The sequence below is a fragment of the Schistocerca gregaria genome, chromosome 1, assembly GCF_023897955.1.
Source record: "Schistocerca gregaria isolate iqSchGreg1 chromosome 1, iqSchGreg1.2, whole genome shotgun sequence".
Taxonomy (NCBI): Eukaryota; Metazoa; Arthropoda; class Insecta; order Orthoptera; family Acrididae; genus Schistocerca; species Schistocerca gregaria.
The window spans coordinates 596,461,988-596,481,650 of record NC_064920.1 but is presented as its reverse complement, the minus strand read 5'-3'; the positions used below and the strand labels follow the sequence as shown (position 1 = coordinate 596,481,650).

The window sequence follows — 19,663 nt, the reverse complement described above, 5'->3', positions numbered from 1 at the left end:
TTTCACGACACAGTCCCCCGGTTCATCTTGTAAACCAGAGATCTACGGACACCAGTTACATAATACCTGCTCCAGTTGTGTCTGCACACGAGGTTGGATTCCCTCCAATTTAAATTGGCCAAGGGGCATGAAAATCATGTAATGGAACACTGAGACTAGTTGTACAAATAAACTGACTGAAAAGTGACGACTCCTTGATTTTCAGCTCGTAACTCTGGTTTTTGGAATTTTTGTTACGGATTGATCGTGCTTGTAACATTACCGCTCCGGACTTATCTTTAGTCTGCATGAATTTACAGCCCCGAGATAGTTATTGTATGTGTCAATATTCCTCCAGATCATCTTCCTGTGACGTTTTAATGAACTCAGTATCAGAAAAAGCGGAGTTAAAATCTCTGTACGTGCTTCCGTGTATAAGATTTTACAGTTTCCGTTCATCATCTGAGGCAAATAAAAGAATTTGCTTTCAATCACACAACGAACATTCTGTTATCCATCCTTGCTCTCGATGACGCATTATATATACATTTCTTCGTTCCCACTCATTTACCTCAAAACGAAATAGATTAGAGATGAATGCAGATTACTTTAAGATCTTGATTTTAGGTTATTCCGTAGTTTCCTTACGTAATGCAAGAAGTCAAATCAATGAAGCTGACAGTCCTTACTTCACCGCAAGGCACCATAGCAATTTGTGGCCCATAGACATCACTGCCACTTGATGTTCCACTGTAGATTCCTGGTGTTGCCAAACGTTTTCCTTTATAAGAGACCCAGCCTTGTATGCAAAACTGAGAAGCTACCTTAAGAGGAAGTAATAACTCTAGCTAACGGCTGCGAGATCCAGTTATTAATGACATGCTGTAGAAGGGAACAAGATAGAAGTTGTTCTGTCTTGTCTAACAATACCACATAGATTTAATGGTGATTTACCGCGTTGGTATCATCCACGACCCTTGACGTTTACTTACTTATTCTTGGAGAATTGTATCCTCCTGAATTTACCCTGATGATAGCGATAGATGCGTAATCTAAATTATAATGGAGAATTACTCTGGCAAACGTTTTCCCGTTTCCAGGAGCAGCAAGAGACGCGGAACCTGCCTGGCAGCTCCGCCATCAGATAAAGCGAGGCGAGCCAGCGCCACCACGCTAGCGCGTTGCGTCGGAGGTGTGCGAGGGTGGGCTGCTAACTAACTTACGAAGTCGTGCACTGCGGACTCACACGTGTGCTGAGACTCATATCCAGGAAAAGGAGGAAATTATAAACTGTCTTACATGTAAGTCTGTGAAACAAGGTTCGTAATGATGAAATGAAATTTTATGTTGTTAACTGTTATAAGGCTGGAGCTCACGATGTGACTTCTCCATGAATGCACTGTGGGAATTCTGTGATAACATTAAGAGGCCAAAACAAGCGTTACATCTAGAACAGGGAGGCGTCTCTCGGATCAAATAATTGTGAGCTGTGTACTTCTATTCACTTGGCGGGTTAAAGCGAGCAGTCTTCTACTGACACGTCAGCGATTGCCCGAAAGCCAAAACGTACTTTGCCAATAATTTCTTTCTGTTTATTCAAATTCTCACAGTCACTCCCTCACTATTGTGGGTTTCGAACTTTCAGCACGATGGATATGTCAGTGAGTTATCTCAAGCAGATTCGGGGATATTTTCATTATTGGTCTCTTTCGCTATCCAGCTCTCTTTAACCGTTTCAAATTTTTTTTGATACATTACAGTAGCTTAAATTTCTATGATCAATTTTTATATTGTTTCAACATCATTTGTATGATTGGTGACTGACATATTAGGGGAGAGTTGTTAATCACTTCTAGTACATTGTTGTAAACGTTCTTTTTCATAGTTTCCAATCACCTCCGTTACACACGTGATTTATACACTGAAGCACCAAAGAAACTGGTATAGCCAAGCGTATTCAAATACAGAAACATGTAAAACAGGCAAAATGGGGTGGTGTGGTCGGCTAAGCCTAGATAAGACAAAAAGCGTCTGGCGCAGTTGTTAAATCGGTTACTGCTGCTACAATGGCAGGTTATCAATATTTAACCGTGCTGTTACAGTCGGCGCACGGGTGATGGGACACAGCGTCTCTGAGGTAGCGATGAAGTGGGGATTTTCCAGTACGACCATTTCACGAGTGTACTGTGAATATTAGGAATCCGGTAAAACATCAAATCTCCGACATCACTCTGGCCGGAAAAAGATGCTCCAAAATTGGGACCAACGATGACTGAAGAGAATCATTTAATGCGACACAAAGCTTTACTCATTGCCTGGGCTCGTCAACACCGACACTGGACTGTCGATGATTGGAAACATATTGCCTAGTCGGACGAGTCTCATTTCAAATTGTACCGAGAGGATGGAAGTGGACGGGTATGGAGACAACCTCACGAATCCATGGACCCTGCTTATCAGCAGGGGACTGTTCAAGCTGATGGAAGCTCTGTAATGGTGTAGGGCGTGTGCTGTTGGAGCGATAAGGGACCCCTGATATGTCTAGATACGAGTCTGACAGGTGACTTGTACTAAAGCACCCTGTCTGATCACCTGTCCATTGTGCATTCCAACGGACTTAGGCAATTCCACCTGGACAGTGTGACACTCCACACCTCCAGAATTGCTACAGAGTGGCTCCAGGAATTTAAACACTTGCACTGGCCACCGAACCCCTCGGACATGAACGTCATTGGGCATATCTGGGATGCCTTGCAACGCGCTGTTCAGAAGAGATTCCACCCCCCTCCCCTTCCCCCTCGTACTTATGGATTTATGGACACCCTGCGGAATTCATGGTATCAGTTCCCTCCAGCACTACTACAGACATTAATACAGTCCATGCCATGTCGTGTTGCGGCACTTCTGCGTGTTCGCGGGGCCCTACAATACATTAGGCAGGTGTACCAGTTTGTTTGGCTCTTCAGTGCATCTCCTATTTTGAGACCATCACATTCATAATAAGAAGTGCGAAGTTAGAAAGTGTTAACAATGAGTAGTTGGAGGCAACAAAGTTTCGATGTAGTCTGCGAGACGTTTTGAGAACACCGCTACCCAGTGGTCTTTGTCCATTATCGTTTTCTTGTCCGGTGTATGGTTTTAATTTGTGATATACAGTCAACAGAGCAAATTATTAATCAAGAGTTGAGAATTCAGACTCAGTTGAAGCGTTTCCCGTAATTCACTGCACGGTATGACTACGGTCTCTCTTCCACTGCACGTTCACTTAGGCGAAAACTGACTGTATTCCCCATCCCATTAAAATACGTTCCAAAAATGTGTGAAAAACAATATGCTCACGACACTTCACCGTGCAGTAACGCTACAAAGTGCTTAAACGTCTTTTATTATAGGGGTACATTAAAAATACTTAACTTTCTAATATCCATTGAAGCAGTTTCCTTATGTACTCGTAGGTCATAGAAGAATCCGTAACTGGTCAATGTGCAGAAGCGCGGACATAAAGAAATAATGCAAATGTGACATAAAATAGCGGGAGAAAGAGACCACAAAAGCAGTAATAGATGCGTGATATCCATGGTTCAAAGTGACTAGAAACCAGCAAGGCAATTTTCGTGAGTACGGCATCTATGCCTGAAAAGGGTATAAGTGTGGGTCCCTCTCTTATCCATTCGAAGAACGTACAGTATCCCTAATGAAAACATGACAAATTTGCGAAAATATCCGGGGATGTGTGCCTGCGTGATGAGAAGACATTAGTCATAGTAAATCAACTGAGTACTTGAAGCGTGCGTGTCCGGAATGAATTACGTAAATCCCTAAAACAAGTTCCTAGTGAGAGAATGCCGGTAAGGAATGAGAATCGTGCGTTCATTTCTAAATAAACATGTATTTTCAGGCCGGAGAGCTATCAGAAGCCAGCCTCGCTTCCTTTTTTCTTTCGCTTTAACTGAGCGCCAAGGGAATTTAACATCCGTACCGTAGGCCAATAAAGTTTTTAAATACTTGCACTTCAGATTTCAAAGGCGACTAGCACTCAGATCGCACGTGCTGTTCACTGTGCGTCAAACACTTGTGCAACATTAAAAATATACATCTTAATCTACATATCTACATATATACTCCGCTAGCCACCAAAAGGTGTGTGGCGAAGGACACAATTCGCGCCAAAGTCATATCCCCCCCCCCCCCCCCCCCCTTGTTCCACTCGCGGATCGCGCGATGGAAAAACGAGTGTGTGAACGCCTCACTACGAGCTCTAATATCCCTTATCTTTGAAAGGTGATCATTGCGCGATTTGAAAGTTGATGATAATAATATATGCTCTACATCCTCGGCGAAGATCGAGTGAGCAGCACCTTCCGTTTAGCGCTCCGCCTATCTGCTAGTGTGGCCCATTTCAAACTTTCTATGAGATTCGTAACGCTCTCGCGATGGCTAAATGTACCAGTCACGAATCTTGCCGCTCTTCTTTGGATCTTCTCGCTCTCTTGAATCAGACACAACTGGTAAGGGTCCCATACAGACGATCAATACTCTTAGACTGGACGAACTAACATATTGTAAGCTATTTCCTTTGTTGAAGGTCTACATCGCTTCAGGATTCTACCAATAAACCACAATCTAGAGTTCGCCTTGCCCGTTACTTGTGTAATCTGATCATTCCATATGAGATCATTTCGAGTAGTCACACCCAGATACTTGCCGGATATTACCGCTTCCAAAGACTGGGCGTTTATTTTATACTAGTACATTAATGGGGATTTTCGCCTTGTTATACGCAGTAGGTTACACTTACTAATATTGAGAGATAACTCCCAGTCATTACACCACGCATTTATTTTCTGCAAATCTTCATTCATTTGTTTACAACTTTCATGTGATACTACTTTCCTGTAGACTACAGCATCATCGGCAAACAGTCTTATGCCACTGTCAGTACGATCAACCAGATCGTTTATGTAAATATGTTTGTTGCACCAAGGTGGATCCTTTCCCTCCCCTATATTTTTGCTAGCAGGGTGGCGCAGTGATTAGCACACTGGACTCGCACTCGGAAGGACGATGGTTCAAACCCGTCTCCGACCAACCTGATTTAGGTTTTTGAGATTTCCCTAAATCGTTTCACTCAAATGCCGGGATGGTTCCTTTGAAATGACACGGCCGATTTCCTTCCCAATCCTTCCCTAATTCGAGCTTGTGCTCCGTCTGTAATGACCTTGTTATCGACGGGACGTTAAACACTAATCTCCTCCTCCTCCTCCTCCTCCTCCTCCTCCTAATATTAAAAATACCGTGCAGACGGTGCTCCACGAACATTGGAGTTCTACATTTCACAACTTTGCAATCTTGAAGGCTATTGATCACACTGAGTAGAGTCTATAATATTTACCCCTATTAGAGACATAGATATTCTTTTTCTCTTTTCCAATACTGTATCAGCGTACGTCAAAAGGTCTTTCATTATCCGAACTCCTGACTGGGTACAGGAGGATGTTTTCATTTTAGTTTCACCACAATATCCTGAAAGACTACTAAAATTCTTCTAGTGGAATAGCGCTTCCCTAGTGTGGTTTCGCAGTGAACTGAGTTTTTTGCAGGTGATTTAGTTACACTGAAATTAATGACTCTCACTTTGCTCATGAAGCAAACAGATGCTGTGACTTACCCGTCCCTCTCAGGTACTACTGGAGGAGTCAGTCGGCTGTGCCGAAGGAAGAGTGACAAACGCACACAATGTTTACGTCTTCTGCAGTTTTACACTACACTTCCTCTCCGACTACAGCCAAGTGTCTAATATATATTACTAAACCACAGTGAAGAGTGAAAAAAAAGTGATACCTCGTTTTTTACAACACAAAATAAAACATCTGCGACATTGCTGAAAGACAATATGACAGAAAAATAAGGTTACATTTCTAAAGGTAAATGCGACTCGGACGTCTCGTTTTAGGCCCTAAGGCTACATTCATTCGTCGAATAAACGTGAAATAGAACGGGCACTGTAAAACATAATTTCCTTCCTGTCTCTTGTTTTACTGAATTGGCTTAGAATAATCTAAAAAAAAAACTGTATCATGATTCTTGTGACACGGACGGCTATCCTGATGGAAGATAGCATCACCGCCCGGTTTTCGGCCAATTGCCGTTGAAAGGATGCAGAATTTGTTGTGGGGCATTGTGGAATATTGCCACTTCACCCATGAAGTTCTGGTAGGTGGCAGCGCTATACGTAGCCTTCAAAATGCCTTCTGTAGCGGAGATGCGTCCCATAACGAGGGCTGTCAGTGAGTTTCTTTTGGCGGAAACCAGATCATGGCAGAGATTAATAGGAGCGGGCAGAGTGCCTAGGGAGACCTGGAAGTTAACAAAAGAACTGTGCGTGGTCGGGCGAGACGCCTGTCATCATCGCAACAATGTCGCGCAAACCTGTCCATCTCCCGCGTGACCACCGTCTGCACTCAGCTGTTACTCCTGCAACGTTGTAACGTTCGGACACTCTCATTCGAGGTGTCAGACGGATCACAATCAGATACCTCATTACTATTGAACTATTGGTCCATCACTTCGAAACGGAAACAAAGCTGCAATAAATGAGGTGGTGCCACAGCATATCTCCTCTGAAGAAAAAGTTCGGAGCCGCATCCTCAGGGAGTAAAGTCATGACGACGGTCTTGTAGGACACTGAAGGGATTATTCTGCTTTATTTACTCCGGCACGGTGCAACGATCAGCTCTGTAGTGTACCGTGATGCACTCAGGATACTGAAGAAGAAACGATCGATGCGTGTTCGTCGCCACAAAATGCAAACGAACTTCTCCATGACAAAGCAAAGCCTCACACCAGTCTGCACAGCAGAGAGGGGCTTACAAAAAATTAAAAATACTCACATGTAACCACTAATTTGCGATGCGAATGTAAAGTGACTCACACCAGTACTGTCTATCGTGCAAATTGATCCATGTAACGTGTAACTAACTGAAATAACTAACTTCAGTGGACTGTTATTGTTCATCCACTCTGCAGCCCTTCGACTTCCACCTGTGTGCCCCAATGAAGGATGCACTCCCCGGGAAGAAGTACGTGGATGATGGGGAAGTTATTGATGCAACAAGACATTGACTCCGACGTCGATAAAGTCGTACCATACGGGCACACAGGCCCTGCCAGTAAGGTGACAAAAGGCCATTGCGTTGAACGGAGGTTATGGTGAAAAATAGGGTTTTGTAGCCAAACGAGTGGGGAATAATATCGAGGTTTGATATCCTGAACAAAACCAAGTAGCTTTGAGAAAAACATGCGTTGCATTACTTGCTGACTGCATCTCGTGTTATATCAAAACCATGATAAGCAACTGTCTGTATGTTGTCTATTATCGCTATTGATTTCCGTTAATAAGCATCACCAAAGTATAAAATTTCATAAATTATTTACGAATCATGGCATGCCACATGAATTACAGTTAGTTATAACTTTGCTTTCCAAGTCACACATCACCACTTGGTGTTCAACGAACTTATATCTGATGCTTATTAAGCAAAGCCTGGATTGTTAATAAAGGACATACAGAACGCTGCGTGTTACTCTTTTCATAAAATACTTAACAGAAACTGGGAAACTCTACAACATTTTAGTGTTCACGTACACCACGGGTGTCATGGCGCATCCAGTTACAGCCACATGACAATGGGAGGTCAAATGAACAGCGTAAAACTGTCCCCACAGGCTTTCGTCGCTGGCGAGCTACATGTTTCCTGCAGGCGTTCGCCTTGTTGAGTGTGTCTCCGGACACGAACATCGACCTGATGTAACAGAAACTTGAATAATCCAATCAGGCGACACGTTTTTATTGACCTATGGTCCAATCTCGATCAAAAATAAATGGCTCTAAGCACTATGGGACTTAACATCTGAGGCCATCAGTCCCCTAGACTTAGAACTACTTAAACCTAACCAACCTAAGGACATCACACGCATCCATGCCCGAGGCAGGATTCGAACCTGCGACCATAGCAGTAGCGCGGTTCCAGACTGAAGCGCATAGAACCTCTCGGCCACAGTGGCCAGCCAATCTCGATTATCTTGTGCAAGTTTTTGTCTTTCGGGCAAATTGGGGACAAGCAGGAGACCTCTGCTGCGAAGCCCCAAGTTCAAGAATGTGCGCTGAGCGGCGTGTTCCGAAACACCGGTGCCTGCATCAGCATTAGACTTAAAGAACGAGCAAGCCTCCGACCTCCACGGCCTGTGTTGAGACGAGTACATCCATGTGGTCTACTCGTGGTTTGATCGCCTTTCAACCACTTCCTATGGATGCTCCCGACAGCAGCACGCGGGCAGCCACCGAGGCGTCGTGGTATAACATCTGCCCTTCGTCAAAGTCTCTTAACTCAGCAGGTTTCTACATTTGCGGCCAGTGTCGTCACTAGATTGACGCCCCGTGCTTGTAACGTCACGTGGCGGCATTCAGTCTTATGGTGGGCAGTGGTCATAAAGTTCGGCGTCATCAGTGTATGTTTTCGGAGGAGAGTAGGGTTTTGCAATTAAACAAATAAAAGAAAGTTTCAGAAGTGGAATTAAAATTCCGATAGAAAGGAAATCAATGATAAGATTCACTCAAGATACTGCTATCCTTTGAGAAAGTGAGGAAGAATTGCAGTTGAATGGGATGAATACACTACTGAGTATAGAACAGGGATTGAGAGTAGAGCGACGTTTTAAGGAGGAGGGAAAATATAATTAACGATAAACTTAACACACAAAGTGGGGGCCACGTAGTAGATGGTTTGAAGGAGTTCTGTTATCTTGGAAGTAAAATAAAGCAAGCCGGGCGAAATAAGGTGGAAATAAGAAGCATACTACCACCAACATAGATAACATTCCTCGCAAAAAGAAGATTTAAGTTAGTAGTTGAGGAAGAAATTTCTGAGAATGTACGCCTGCGGCACAGCAATAAATATAAGTGAATGAGGGAGTGAGGGGAACCAGATAAGAAGACGAAGCGTTTGAGATGTCGTGTTACAGAAGGACGCTGAAAATTATGGGTACTGATAACAAATGAGACTCTCCAAAGAAATGACGAGAAAAGGAATGTGTGGAAGGCACTAACTAGAAGAAGGGAAAATGAGATAGGCTGTGTGTTAAAACGTCAGGAAATAACTTCCATTGTGGGTACGAAGTCTTTCGCGACAGAGTGATGGCCAAAGAGGACTCGGTAAACTTGCCGCGTGAAATTCGAATAAAATTCCAAGCTCTTGATGACTAGCAGCGTCTTCGTCGTCAGGGGCTAAGTCTGGTTGTCACGAAACTGACAACGTTTCCACTTTCATGATCGTAGGACGGCGTCTGATGGATGGATTACGTCTTTGTAGCACGACCATGTTGGGGTGGTAATCGAAAGCATAGTATTTCTTTCCGCACTTTATGCGACAAGTTCATTGAGACCTTTCTATCCAATAACTTCCATTGCTCAAGAAGGAGCGTTAGAACAAAAACAGCCGTCGGGGATATCGAATAAATAATTCAGGAAGATTGATGTAAGTGATACTCCGTAGTATATCAGTCACAAGCTCCTTCCTCTTCTCGCATCTCCTCCTTCCGTACTCCTTTCTCAATCCCAAATATATATTATTGTAGTTATGCGGGAAAGGATTGGTTGGTCCATTCATTTGGAACTGGGAAGAGAAGGTAAGCTTCGCTTTTAGCCGAACCGTCTAAGGCGCTGCAGTCATGGACTGTGCGGCTGGTCCTGGCAGAGGTTCGAGTCCTCCCTCGGGCATTGGTGTGTGTGTTTGTCCTTAGGATAATTTAGGTTAAGTAGTGTGTAAGCTTATGGACTGATGACCTTAGCAGTTAAGGCCCATAAGATTTCACACACATTTGAACATTTTGAAGCTTCGCTTACAGCTGCTGGCAAAAATAATTGAAATTATTTTTGTAGTGAGAAAGGATGTACAAACTGCGACTCTAGGTTACTTACTAAATATAGGAGCCTCATCGGCCATTGCGGAGACCTACTCGTGTAGCTTAATGCGCATCATCGCTGTAGCTTGCGAGACAAGTAGATGAGCTGGACCAGGATCTAACCCGCGTGGCTGAATAACGAGCATTGGTCTGGTACACAAGTGAGCAATAGTGAGTTTTTTAGGTCGTTTCTAACGCTCATTTAGGTAAATGCTGGGCTGATCGCCCAGATCGATAACACACAGAAAAAGGTTTACAGATTTCATAGACAGATGACGCACCTGATTTCCTGCACTTACATAACATTGACGGCCGTGTTGTCAGGAACGGTGTCCGGCCGGAAATTTAAATAAATAATAGTTGCGAAATCCTGAACAAGCGAACTCCATACTACACGGGACAACGGCTAAGCTAGGAAGAAAGGGATAACGTACTGAAGTTAAACCTATTCACTGATACCAGTACAGGGTTTTCCCACTTACACAAACTTTACGCAGATTACGAATTCGTATGAAGTTCCACTAAAAGTTTTGGTAGGCAGTCACGATACATGGATGGGAAAAAAGTCCAATCTTTGGAAAAGATCAGGTGCATGTCACGTATAGTTTTGTGTGTGGGTTGTACTCGTCGAGTTTGTTTAGTCTCTTGCGGGTTTTCTTTATTTAGTATTAGGAGATCGAGATGGCCACAACTTAGATTATTCCGCAACCCACCTCCCGGTTTGTGGCGGACGTACTTGTCTACCATTGTTACTTTTGCATTTTTCTGTACCAGTTGCGAATAGTTCGAAGAGAACGATTGCTTGTAGGCCTCCGTGTGGTCTCGAATCTCTCTAATTCTGCCTTCATGATCTTTCCGACAGATGTACATAGGAGGAAGTAATATTTTGGTTGATTGTTCTAGGAACGTGCACTAACGCAATTTTAACAATAAACCATACCGTGATGCAGAACGCCTCTCATGCAGAGTCTGGCACTGAAGCAGTCTGGGAACCTCCGTGACGTTTTCGAGTTTACTAAATGAATCTGTAACGAAGTGCACAGCTCTTCTTTCGATCTTCTCTATTTTGTCTATCATACCTATCTGGCATGGATCTCAGACCGACGAGCGAAACTGGAGTATTAGTCGAACGAGGGTTCTGTAAACTACGTACATCCTTTGTGTGTGGACTACACTTTCCGAGGGTTTTTCCAATGAATCTGACATCCGCCTCAGTTACAGTTAGTTTTATGTGGTCGTTCTATTTTAAATCGCTCCGTACGCATAGTCCTAGATACTTTATGGAACTAACTGTTTTGCAATCGTGTAATAATACAATAATGGATATTTATGCCTATTTACATTTTGCACTTGTATCTGTTCAAGGTTAATCGGCACTTCCTGTACCAACGTCGATTATCTCCTGTTCTTCCTGCATTTCGCTACAATTTTCTAGCGTTGTGACTTCTCCGAATATAGCAGCACCATCTGCTAAAAGCCTCATCGAACTTCCGACGTTATTCACCAGGTCATGGGCGAGGGTCGGGCAATAAATAATATGACACATTTATTTCTGGATCGAGAATGAGATTTTCACTCTGCAGCGGAGTGTGCGCTGATATGAAAATTCCTGACAGATTAAAATTGTGTGCTGGACCGGGACTCGAATTCGGGTTCTTTGCCTTTAGCATACATATTCTCTACCAACTGAGCTATCCAAGCACGACTCACCCGCTCTCCTCACAGCTTTACTTGCGCCAGTACCTCGTCTCCTACATTCCAAACTTTACAGAAGCTCTCCTGCGAACTTGCAGAACTAGCACTCCTGAAAGAAAAGATATTGCGGAGACATGGCTAAGCCACATCCTGGAGGATGTTTTCTGAATGAGATTTTCACTCTGCAGCGGCTAAACTATATCTCCGCAATACCCTTTCTTCCTGGAGTGCTAGTTCTGCAAAGTTCGCAGGAGAGCTTCTGTAAAGTTTGGAATTTAGGAGACGAGGTACTGGCAGAAGTAAAGCTGTGAGGACGGGGCGTGAATCGTGCTTGCGAAGCTCAGTTGGTAGAGCACTTGCCCGCGAAAGGCAAAGGTCCCGAGTTCGAGTCTCGCTCCGGCACACAGTTTTAATCTGCCAGGAAGTTTCATTTCTGGATCGGTTTCAATTGAAAAAATTCGAAATTTGTTGTGGGACATCGTGAAATATTCCTGCTTCAGCCCATATAGTTTCATGAAGTTGCGACAGGTGGATGCGCTATACGCAGCCTTACGCAGCCTTCAAAATGGCGTCTGTAACGGAGGTGCATTGCAAGCAGATAGCTGTTACTGGGGTGATCGATCACAATCAGACACCTCGCTGCTCAACCGGATGTCTCTGTTGGTAGTGCTGACACAGTCGTCCACTAATTGAGGTACCCAACGGTGTGTGCACGCTGAGTTCTTCACCGCGTAACAGGAAACCGTAAAGAGCAACGAAGGACAATATGAGCGAAACTGCTTGCACGTTACGAGGCTGATAGTGACAATTTTTTGTCGAACGTTGTCACAGGCGATGAAACATGGGTTCGTCACTTACAACCGGAAATAAAACGGCAGTCCACGGAGGCCGCCACACCATCTCTCCTACGAAGAAAAAGTCCGAAGCCACGCCCTCAGCCGGTTAAGTCATGGGGAGGGGCTTCTGAAACTCTCAGGGGGTTATTGTGTTTGATGTCCTCCCTCACAGCGCAACGATCACCTCTGAAGTGCTTTGTTCTACCGTCAGGAGACTGAAGAGACGACTTCTAACTCCTTCTGCATGACATCGCAATGTTTCAGATGAGTCTGCGCACCCGAGTGGATCTCAGCAGACTTCATTGGACTGATCTTCCTGATCCACACTACATCCCAGATCCCACACCTTCCATCATCAGTTTGGCCCAATGAAGGATGCACTTCGCTGCAACCAGAATATGGATGAGGAGGAGGTTATTGATGGAGCACGACGTTGTCTGCGACGTCAACTAGTATAGTGGTACCATGCAGTCATACAGGACCTCCCAGTAAGATGGCGTAAGGCCGCCGCATTGAACAGATATTATGTTGAAAAACAGGGTTTTGTAGAAGTATACGGTGTATCAGAGTCCTGGATAAAACCCACCTGCTTTCAGAAAAAAAAGTATTGCATTACTTACTGAACGCTCCTCGTGTATGTGTGTATATTGTAATGGTTCTATTAAACTCCCTTGGGGCATTCTAGAAGTTACCTTTCCGTCTGAAGATTTTTCACCGTTGAGAATACGACACGGGCGCCCGAGAGTACGTGCACCTCTGGTCTAATCACCTGCTGGCCGGCCACGGCCCCTAATGACTGACGCTGACGCTGTTCCAAGGCCAGGGCATCGCCCGCAGCGCCCAGCTGCGTCTCCGTGTGAAGTACTCAAGCGCTGTCCGGCACGGCAGACTGCCTGGGACTGCCCGCCCGGGTCTCGGCGTGCGCAGGTCGCGCTGCGCCGAGACCGGACGCTCCACTCCGCGTTTCGTCGGCGTTAGGCGGCCGTAATCACGGGCATTACGCCACTACAGCTTTGTTAGCGCCGTCGCTGCTGCCGAGCCTGCGGGGGTGGCTTATAAGGAAAAAAAAAGCAAGCTTAACAACGCAGTTCTCGCCGTGGCTTCTCCGCCAGCCTACTAAGTATAGTGCTGCAAGACACCTGCGCAAGCCGTACTGAGAATCCTGTGCGCAGCAGCGGCGTATAAGCCGGAACTGCCTAGTATAAGGTAGACTCTTAAGCTGATGAACAGTAATTCGAATACTATTTTTCAGCTTAGGACATGCGTTGCACATTCCCCAATCTACAATCTCACAAGCAATTTGATGTGTCTCCATTTGAAAAAAAATGTTCAACTGTGTGGGAAATCCTATGGGACTTAACCGCTAAGGTCATCAGTCCCTAAGCTTACACACTACTTAACCCAAATGATCCTAAGGACAAGCACACACATGCCCGAGGGAGACTCGAACCTCCGCACAATCCATGACTGCAGCGCAGTAGACCTTCTCCATTTGAAAATTCATCATCGTAGGTTAGGAAGGAAAAAGGAAAACATCTGAAGAAAGACAAATCTTTTTCTTTCTTTATAAAAATATTTGTAATTTCATACACATCCATTCAGTCCAAACAATTTAGAGACTGGATTAATGGAAAATAGATAGAAGATAGCCGCGCGGAGTAGCCGAGCAGTTTGGGGCGTCATGTCACGCAGTGCGCGGGAGCTCCCGCCGGAGGTTCGAGTCCTCCCTCGGCCATCGGTGTTCAAATTGTTCAAATGGCTCTGAGCACTATGAGACTTCACATCGAAGGTCATCAGTCCCCTAGAACTTAGAACTACTTAAACCTAACTAACCTAAGGACATCATACACATCCATGTCCAAGGCAAGATTCGATCCTGCTACCGTAGCGGTCATACGGTTCCAGACTGAAGCGCCTAGAACCGCACGGCCACACCGGCCGGCGCATCGGTGTGTGTGTTGTTCTTAGCATAAGTTAGTTTAAGTAGTATGTAAGTCTAGGGACCGACAACCTCAGCAGTTTGGTCCCTTAGGACTTCACATACAGTTGAACATTTGATAGAAGATAATACGGTGATTTTAACACTTCAAGAGTTCTACATAGTGTCCACTCACTTGAGTACAATGCCCAGAACTTACGTGCACCCATGTGAAGCAGACAGAAAAGTTCTTCTTTGGGATGTTGTTCGGCTCGCACGTCACATTAGTTTGAATCCCCACTATGTCCTCAAAACGTTGACACTTCATGTTCATTTCTGCATTTTGTCGTTTTGTGATAGGTTCGTATTGACAACACTGAGTCTCATTACCCGCGATGATAATTTCCCAGAAAAGATTCATCCCGTTTTGCATTTCAGTCAGCTCGCGGTAGGCATCCATACGTCGTTTTTATTCGGGAGTCTAAGTGTGCGGGACCATATTTACACATGCTTTTGTTTTCTTCAAAACATTCTGAAGAAGTTCTTGAACAACTGATTTAGACATCCAATGCGATTTGTGACGCAACGTTGACACACTACGGCCACACTTCCGTTGCTTAACACTGCCTAATCACAACTGAATGGTTCAATGCAGACCGTTGTTTACAGTTGTTAGGTCAAGCTGCTACAGTTATTACACTACCGTCGCTTATACTGTAGGAATAAAATCACTCTCGGAAGTGTGATTCTTGAGTTTCTCCCGGCGTATTTGATAATCAAAATATCCACGGGTGTACTGCCGGTCTATAGTGTCCAACGGGCACAATATTTCGGCGATCAAACATGTCGCCATCATCAGGTGAACTGACGGACTGAGCTCCTGTGAACCTTGAGTTTCTCCCGGCGTATTTGATAATCAAAATATCCACGGGTGTACTGCCGGTCTATAGTGTCCAAAGGGCACAATATTTCGGCGATCAAACATGTCGCCATCATCAGGTGAACTGACGGACTGAGCTCAGTCCGTCAGTTCACCTGATGATGGCGACATGTTTGATCGCCGAAATATTGTGCCCGTTGGACACTATAGACCGGCAGTACACCCGTGGATATATTGACTCTCGGAAGTATTTGGACGGACGCTACGTACCTAACATAATAAGAATCGGTCGTTTCTAATCACTGATGACCTCAGTAGTGGTCAAAAGGCCAGAGAGTATCATACCTGACACGGGCATCACTAGTAGAACACGCAGTAGTTGCAGACATCTTTATTTTAGGTAACAACATTATCATACGTTTCCAGTCCAATAAAAACGTATAAACTAATAATGATTGAACGACAAATACGTTCATTTCTCGTATAATCTTTTGATTACAGTTGTCAGTAGAAGAATAACACATCCATTGGGAACAATGGACTGGTATTGAAACGTTTCCTTAGAAAAATTATACATGACTGTGTTTAAACTGACACACAATAATTTTAGCGCAACGCAACCTGACTTCCAGTTATCCCTACAAGAGAATGGCCCTGACTAACATTAACCTATACGTTTCACAAATCGCTTACTTCACAAAAATCTTGGTTACTCGAACTACTGCAATACAGCGAGCGCCACTATTGCCAGCTAACTAAAAGATTCAAACTACGGAAGGGACGAACTACTGATAGGCATAGTTAGCAAATGAAAGATTTTGATAGAGAACAAACAATGTATTTACCTCAATAGTGATCAAAAGTCATAATGTATATAGCAGTTCATGACATCCAGTCATAACAGATTTCAAAACTCCGCCATCTCTCTCCCCACATCCAACACTGCTGGCGGCTCACCTCCAACTGCGCAAAGCTACGCGCTGTTAACATCCAGCTGCCCAACACTACAATGGCGAGTATTACAAAAATGCCAACCAGCCACTGACTGCACACAGCACAGCCAGTGATTTTTCATACAGAGCGCTATGTGGCGTTACCAATAAGAAAACCTATACAGCCTACTTACAGTATAAACGAAATAATTTTAGAATTTCAACGTCATAATCAAATTTTGTAACCAACACAACCTAATTAATGTAGGATACACTATGAAAACAGCTCTGCAATGAATCCAGTATTACTAGTAGCCACTACTTTTCTTGCTTTTTATACAAACCGTTCGTGGAATATATTACATTCTTAACACTGAAATCGATATTAAAAGCAAATAATGTTTTTTTGTGTATTGCAAGTGGGATAGTGCCTATGTTTGGATTAGTAAAAATTCTTGTGTTCCTTCAAAGTATATTAGTGTAAAAATCACCTTCTGGATGGCCCAAAGCACTTGTAATCGAATCAAAGTCGAACACTCTTCTATTATAATAGCTGTCAATATATGCTCAAAATTCCATAAAATAAAGGAAACATATGCCTGCATTGTAAAATAGAAGCATATTAAATAACATTATTCTCGAAGATTTTTTTCACATACAAGCCCATCTGCTGCGAACGTGAATGGCGCTTTTCACATTTATGTGTCCCGATACATGCGTATACACTACGAATATGAATCAGATTAAACAGTAACAAAGTAACAAGTAAGTGGCGACATACAGGACAACGTCATCAGAATGACTAGACATAAGTCTCTTCATATCAAACTGTTTTTCGTTGGACAAACATATGACAACTGTTTCGGATGGATGAACACACTTGTGCAAAGAATGAATATATCGCGCGTTATCTTCTGCGCGGAGAAACAAATCTTTTTCATTACTATACACCAACACAGGTTGAAGTGTAAAATTAAGACGACAGGAGTAACAAGTGAAAATGGCACATCACTGAAAACAGCTGATCGTGATATAAATGACAGTGATTGTATAATAGCGAAGGTGGAAAATATTTTTTTTTCAGAAAAAATTGTGACTGCGATACTCTATATGAAGAAACTTATTATTATTGCTTTACAATCTATTTAAAGGATGATAGTTGAGTTGCAATACGTTCGTAACGATTTGTGCCAAAAAACCTGTCCAGAGTATAGTTTACTTTCGATGTATTTCATACACTCATAAGAATTTCGTAATACGGGCGAATAATACATTGGGTAAGATGGTGAAACGTGATTATCTTCTGCATATCTCCTGAAAACCTAGTAAAAATATTCCTCACTCAAGTTTTGTCTCTAATTAGCGTGAGGCGTTACATGTTTACTTGTCCTATACCCTCCCTTTATCGGGATAATCAAGTTGAAATCAAAATGTTTCTTTTGAATAGGTGTCTTAGAAATGGCAGGAAAAGAGCCGTTACTTTTTTATGTCGTAAACACGATGTTTGTAAACAATATGTTTGCCCACACTCCTTTTTGGAACACATTTTCGTATCCCAGTTTGTTTCCTTAATATACAGTCACAAGCACTGGACAACTTGGAAACATTTTCTATTACTGTCTTAATCCATTGCATGATTTCACACAGTCTCACAGTCAAAGAACAACAGATAGCAACCCTAATATACAGGACCTCTCTTTTGGCGGCTACATTTGAATCTCTTGATACTATTTCTAATAATAGAAAAACGATATTTGTAAAATGTCTTAGAACAAGTCAACTCGCTCTTATACTTGAAGCTTCAGTCTCTTCTTATGCTATCTTTTTTTTCTTAATTTTTCAAAAGGTATAGTTTCATGCTAATGTTTTGTTTTGTTTGTAACTGTTTACTTACAAAAACATTTCAGCAATCAATTATGTCAGTAGAAATCTTAATAATAAATAAATAAAATCATGATCAGGAAATGAGGTACAGCATTTTGCGTTGAAATACGTAAATTCTTGTAATCTCTAGCGATATCTTTCATGCTGTGATGTTTGTAATAGGGAACGACGCCATAACGTCTCTTTTCGTGTTAATGTCTGTATTGCGATGCCAAAATGATATATTCATTCAGTAAGTGGCAGAATATGTTACGGAGGTGGTGAGGGCAGGTGTGGTTCCGCGCCTTCGCAGTCGCGGCCTCGGCGCGCCTTACCTGTTGTCGCGCCAAAGGTGTCGCAGTGCCGGTGTGGGCGCATGGCGGCGTGGCGGGCGTCTGCTCCTCGTGGCGGCCGGAGCACACACTGATGTCCCGAGCGGGCCCGGGCCCGTGCCCGGGCGGCCCGCCGGGCTGCGCTGACCACACCCTGCCCCCGCCACGGCCGCTCGCGCAACGCACCCTGCTGGAGATTTCGGCGCATCGTCAGAACAGCAACTGGATTTCTCAACCAACCAAGGAGAATGGAGTTGAGGGATTTTCTCTCCACCTCTCGTTGAATATCGTCACTTCTCTCATACCAGTTTAGACACGCTGTCTGGGGTTGCTCGGTGAGGACCTTCTGTGCACGTCTTTGTTACCCGCTCCTCTTATTGCGGCTGCTTTGATAATTCGTTATCCCTCTCCTCTTCTCTTCACCGTAATACCAATGTCTCTCTCCCACTCAACACGCACAGTCCCTGTACCATCTTCTCATTCGTCACTGGTATGATGTGAACATTACATCGCACATTCTGTAAGACAAAATGTACGTCTGATCCATACGCTGATCGACGACATTTGTATTCTTGTTCGTTCCCTTTTCTGTATCTCTATATAGCGCATATGCGAGACTGAACTGGGCACCTAGTGAAGGCGACAATAATTCAGAATTAGAGAACCTACATGTTTTACAATAACATAGTTTTTTTTAATAACGATAAGTGCATAAAACACCGCCTTCATCGACATCGTGTTGCTCCAGTGAAGTAATGGCCGACAAGTACCTCACAATGTTCCTCATTAATAAAAAACCACAAGTGGCCCATCGGGACCATCAGACCGCCGTGTCATCCTCAAGAGGAGGATGCCGATAGGAGGGCGTGGGGTCAGCACACCGCTCTCCCGGTCGTTATGAAGGTATTCTTGATCGAAGCCGCTACTATTCGATCGAGTAGCTCCACAATTGGCATCACGAGGCTGAGTGCACCCTGAAAAATGGCAACAGCGCAAGGCGGCCAGGATGGTCACCCATCCAAGTGCGGACTACGCCCGACAGCGCTTAACTTCGCTGATCTCACGGTGTATCCACTGCGGCAAGGCCGTTGCCTTCCTATAAAACTGTGTGCCGGACCGAGACTCGAACTAGGGATCTTTCCCTTTCTCGGGCAAGTACTCTACCAACAGAATTACCCAAGCACGACTCACGCCCGTTCCTCACAGCTTTACTTCCGCCAGTATCTCGTCTCCTACCTTCCAAACTTTACAGAAGCTCTCCAGCGAAC

At 44.0% G+C, this 19,663-nt stretch overlaps 1 protein-coding gene across 1 annotated transcript in view; it reads right to left on the bottom strand.

Moving 5' to 3' along the window:
• Positions 1 to 18,537, bottom strand: part of LOC126358212 (uncharacterized) — a 350,213-nt gene extending 331,676 nt beyond the window's left edge. Inside the window, exon 1 of the mRNA XM_050007529.1 lies at positions 18,399 to 18,537. Coding sequence (XP_049863486.1) covers positions 18,399 to 18,441 — 43 coding nt within the window. The 5' untranslated portion in view covers positions 18,442 to 18,537. The remainder of the gene's footprint in view (positions 1 to 18,398) is intronic.
• Positions 18,538 to 19,663: the final 1,126 nt, after the last annotated feature.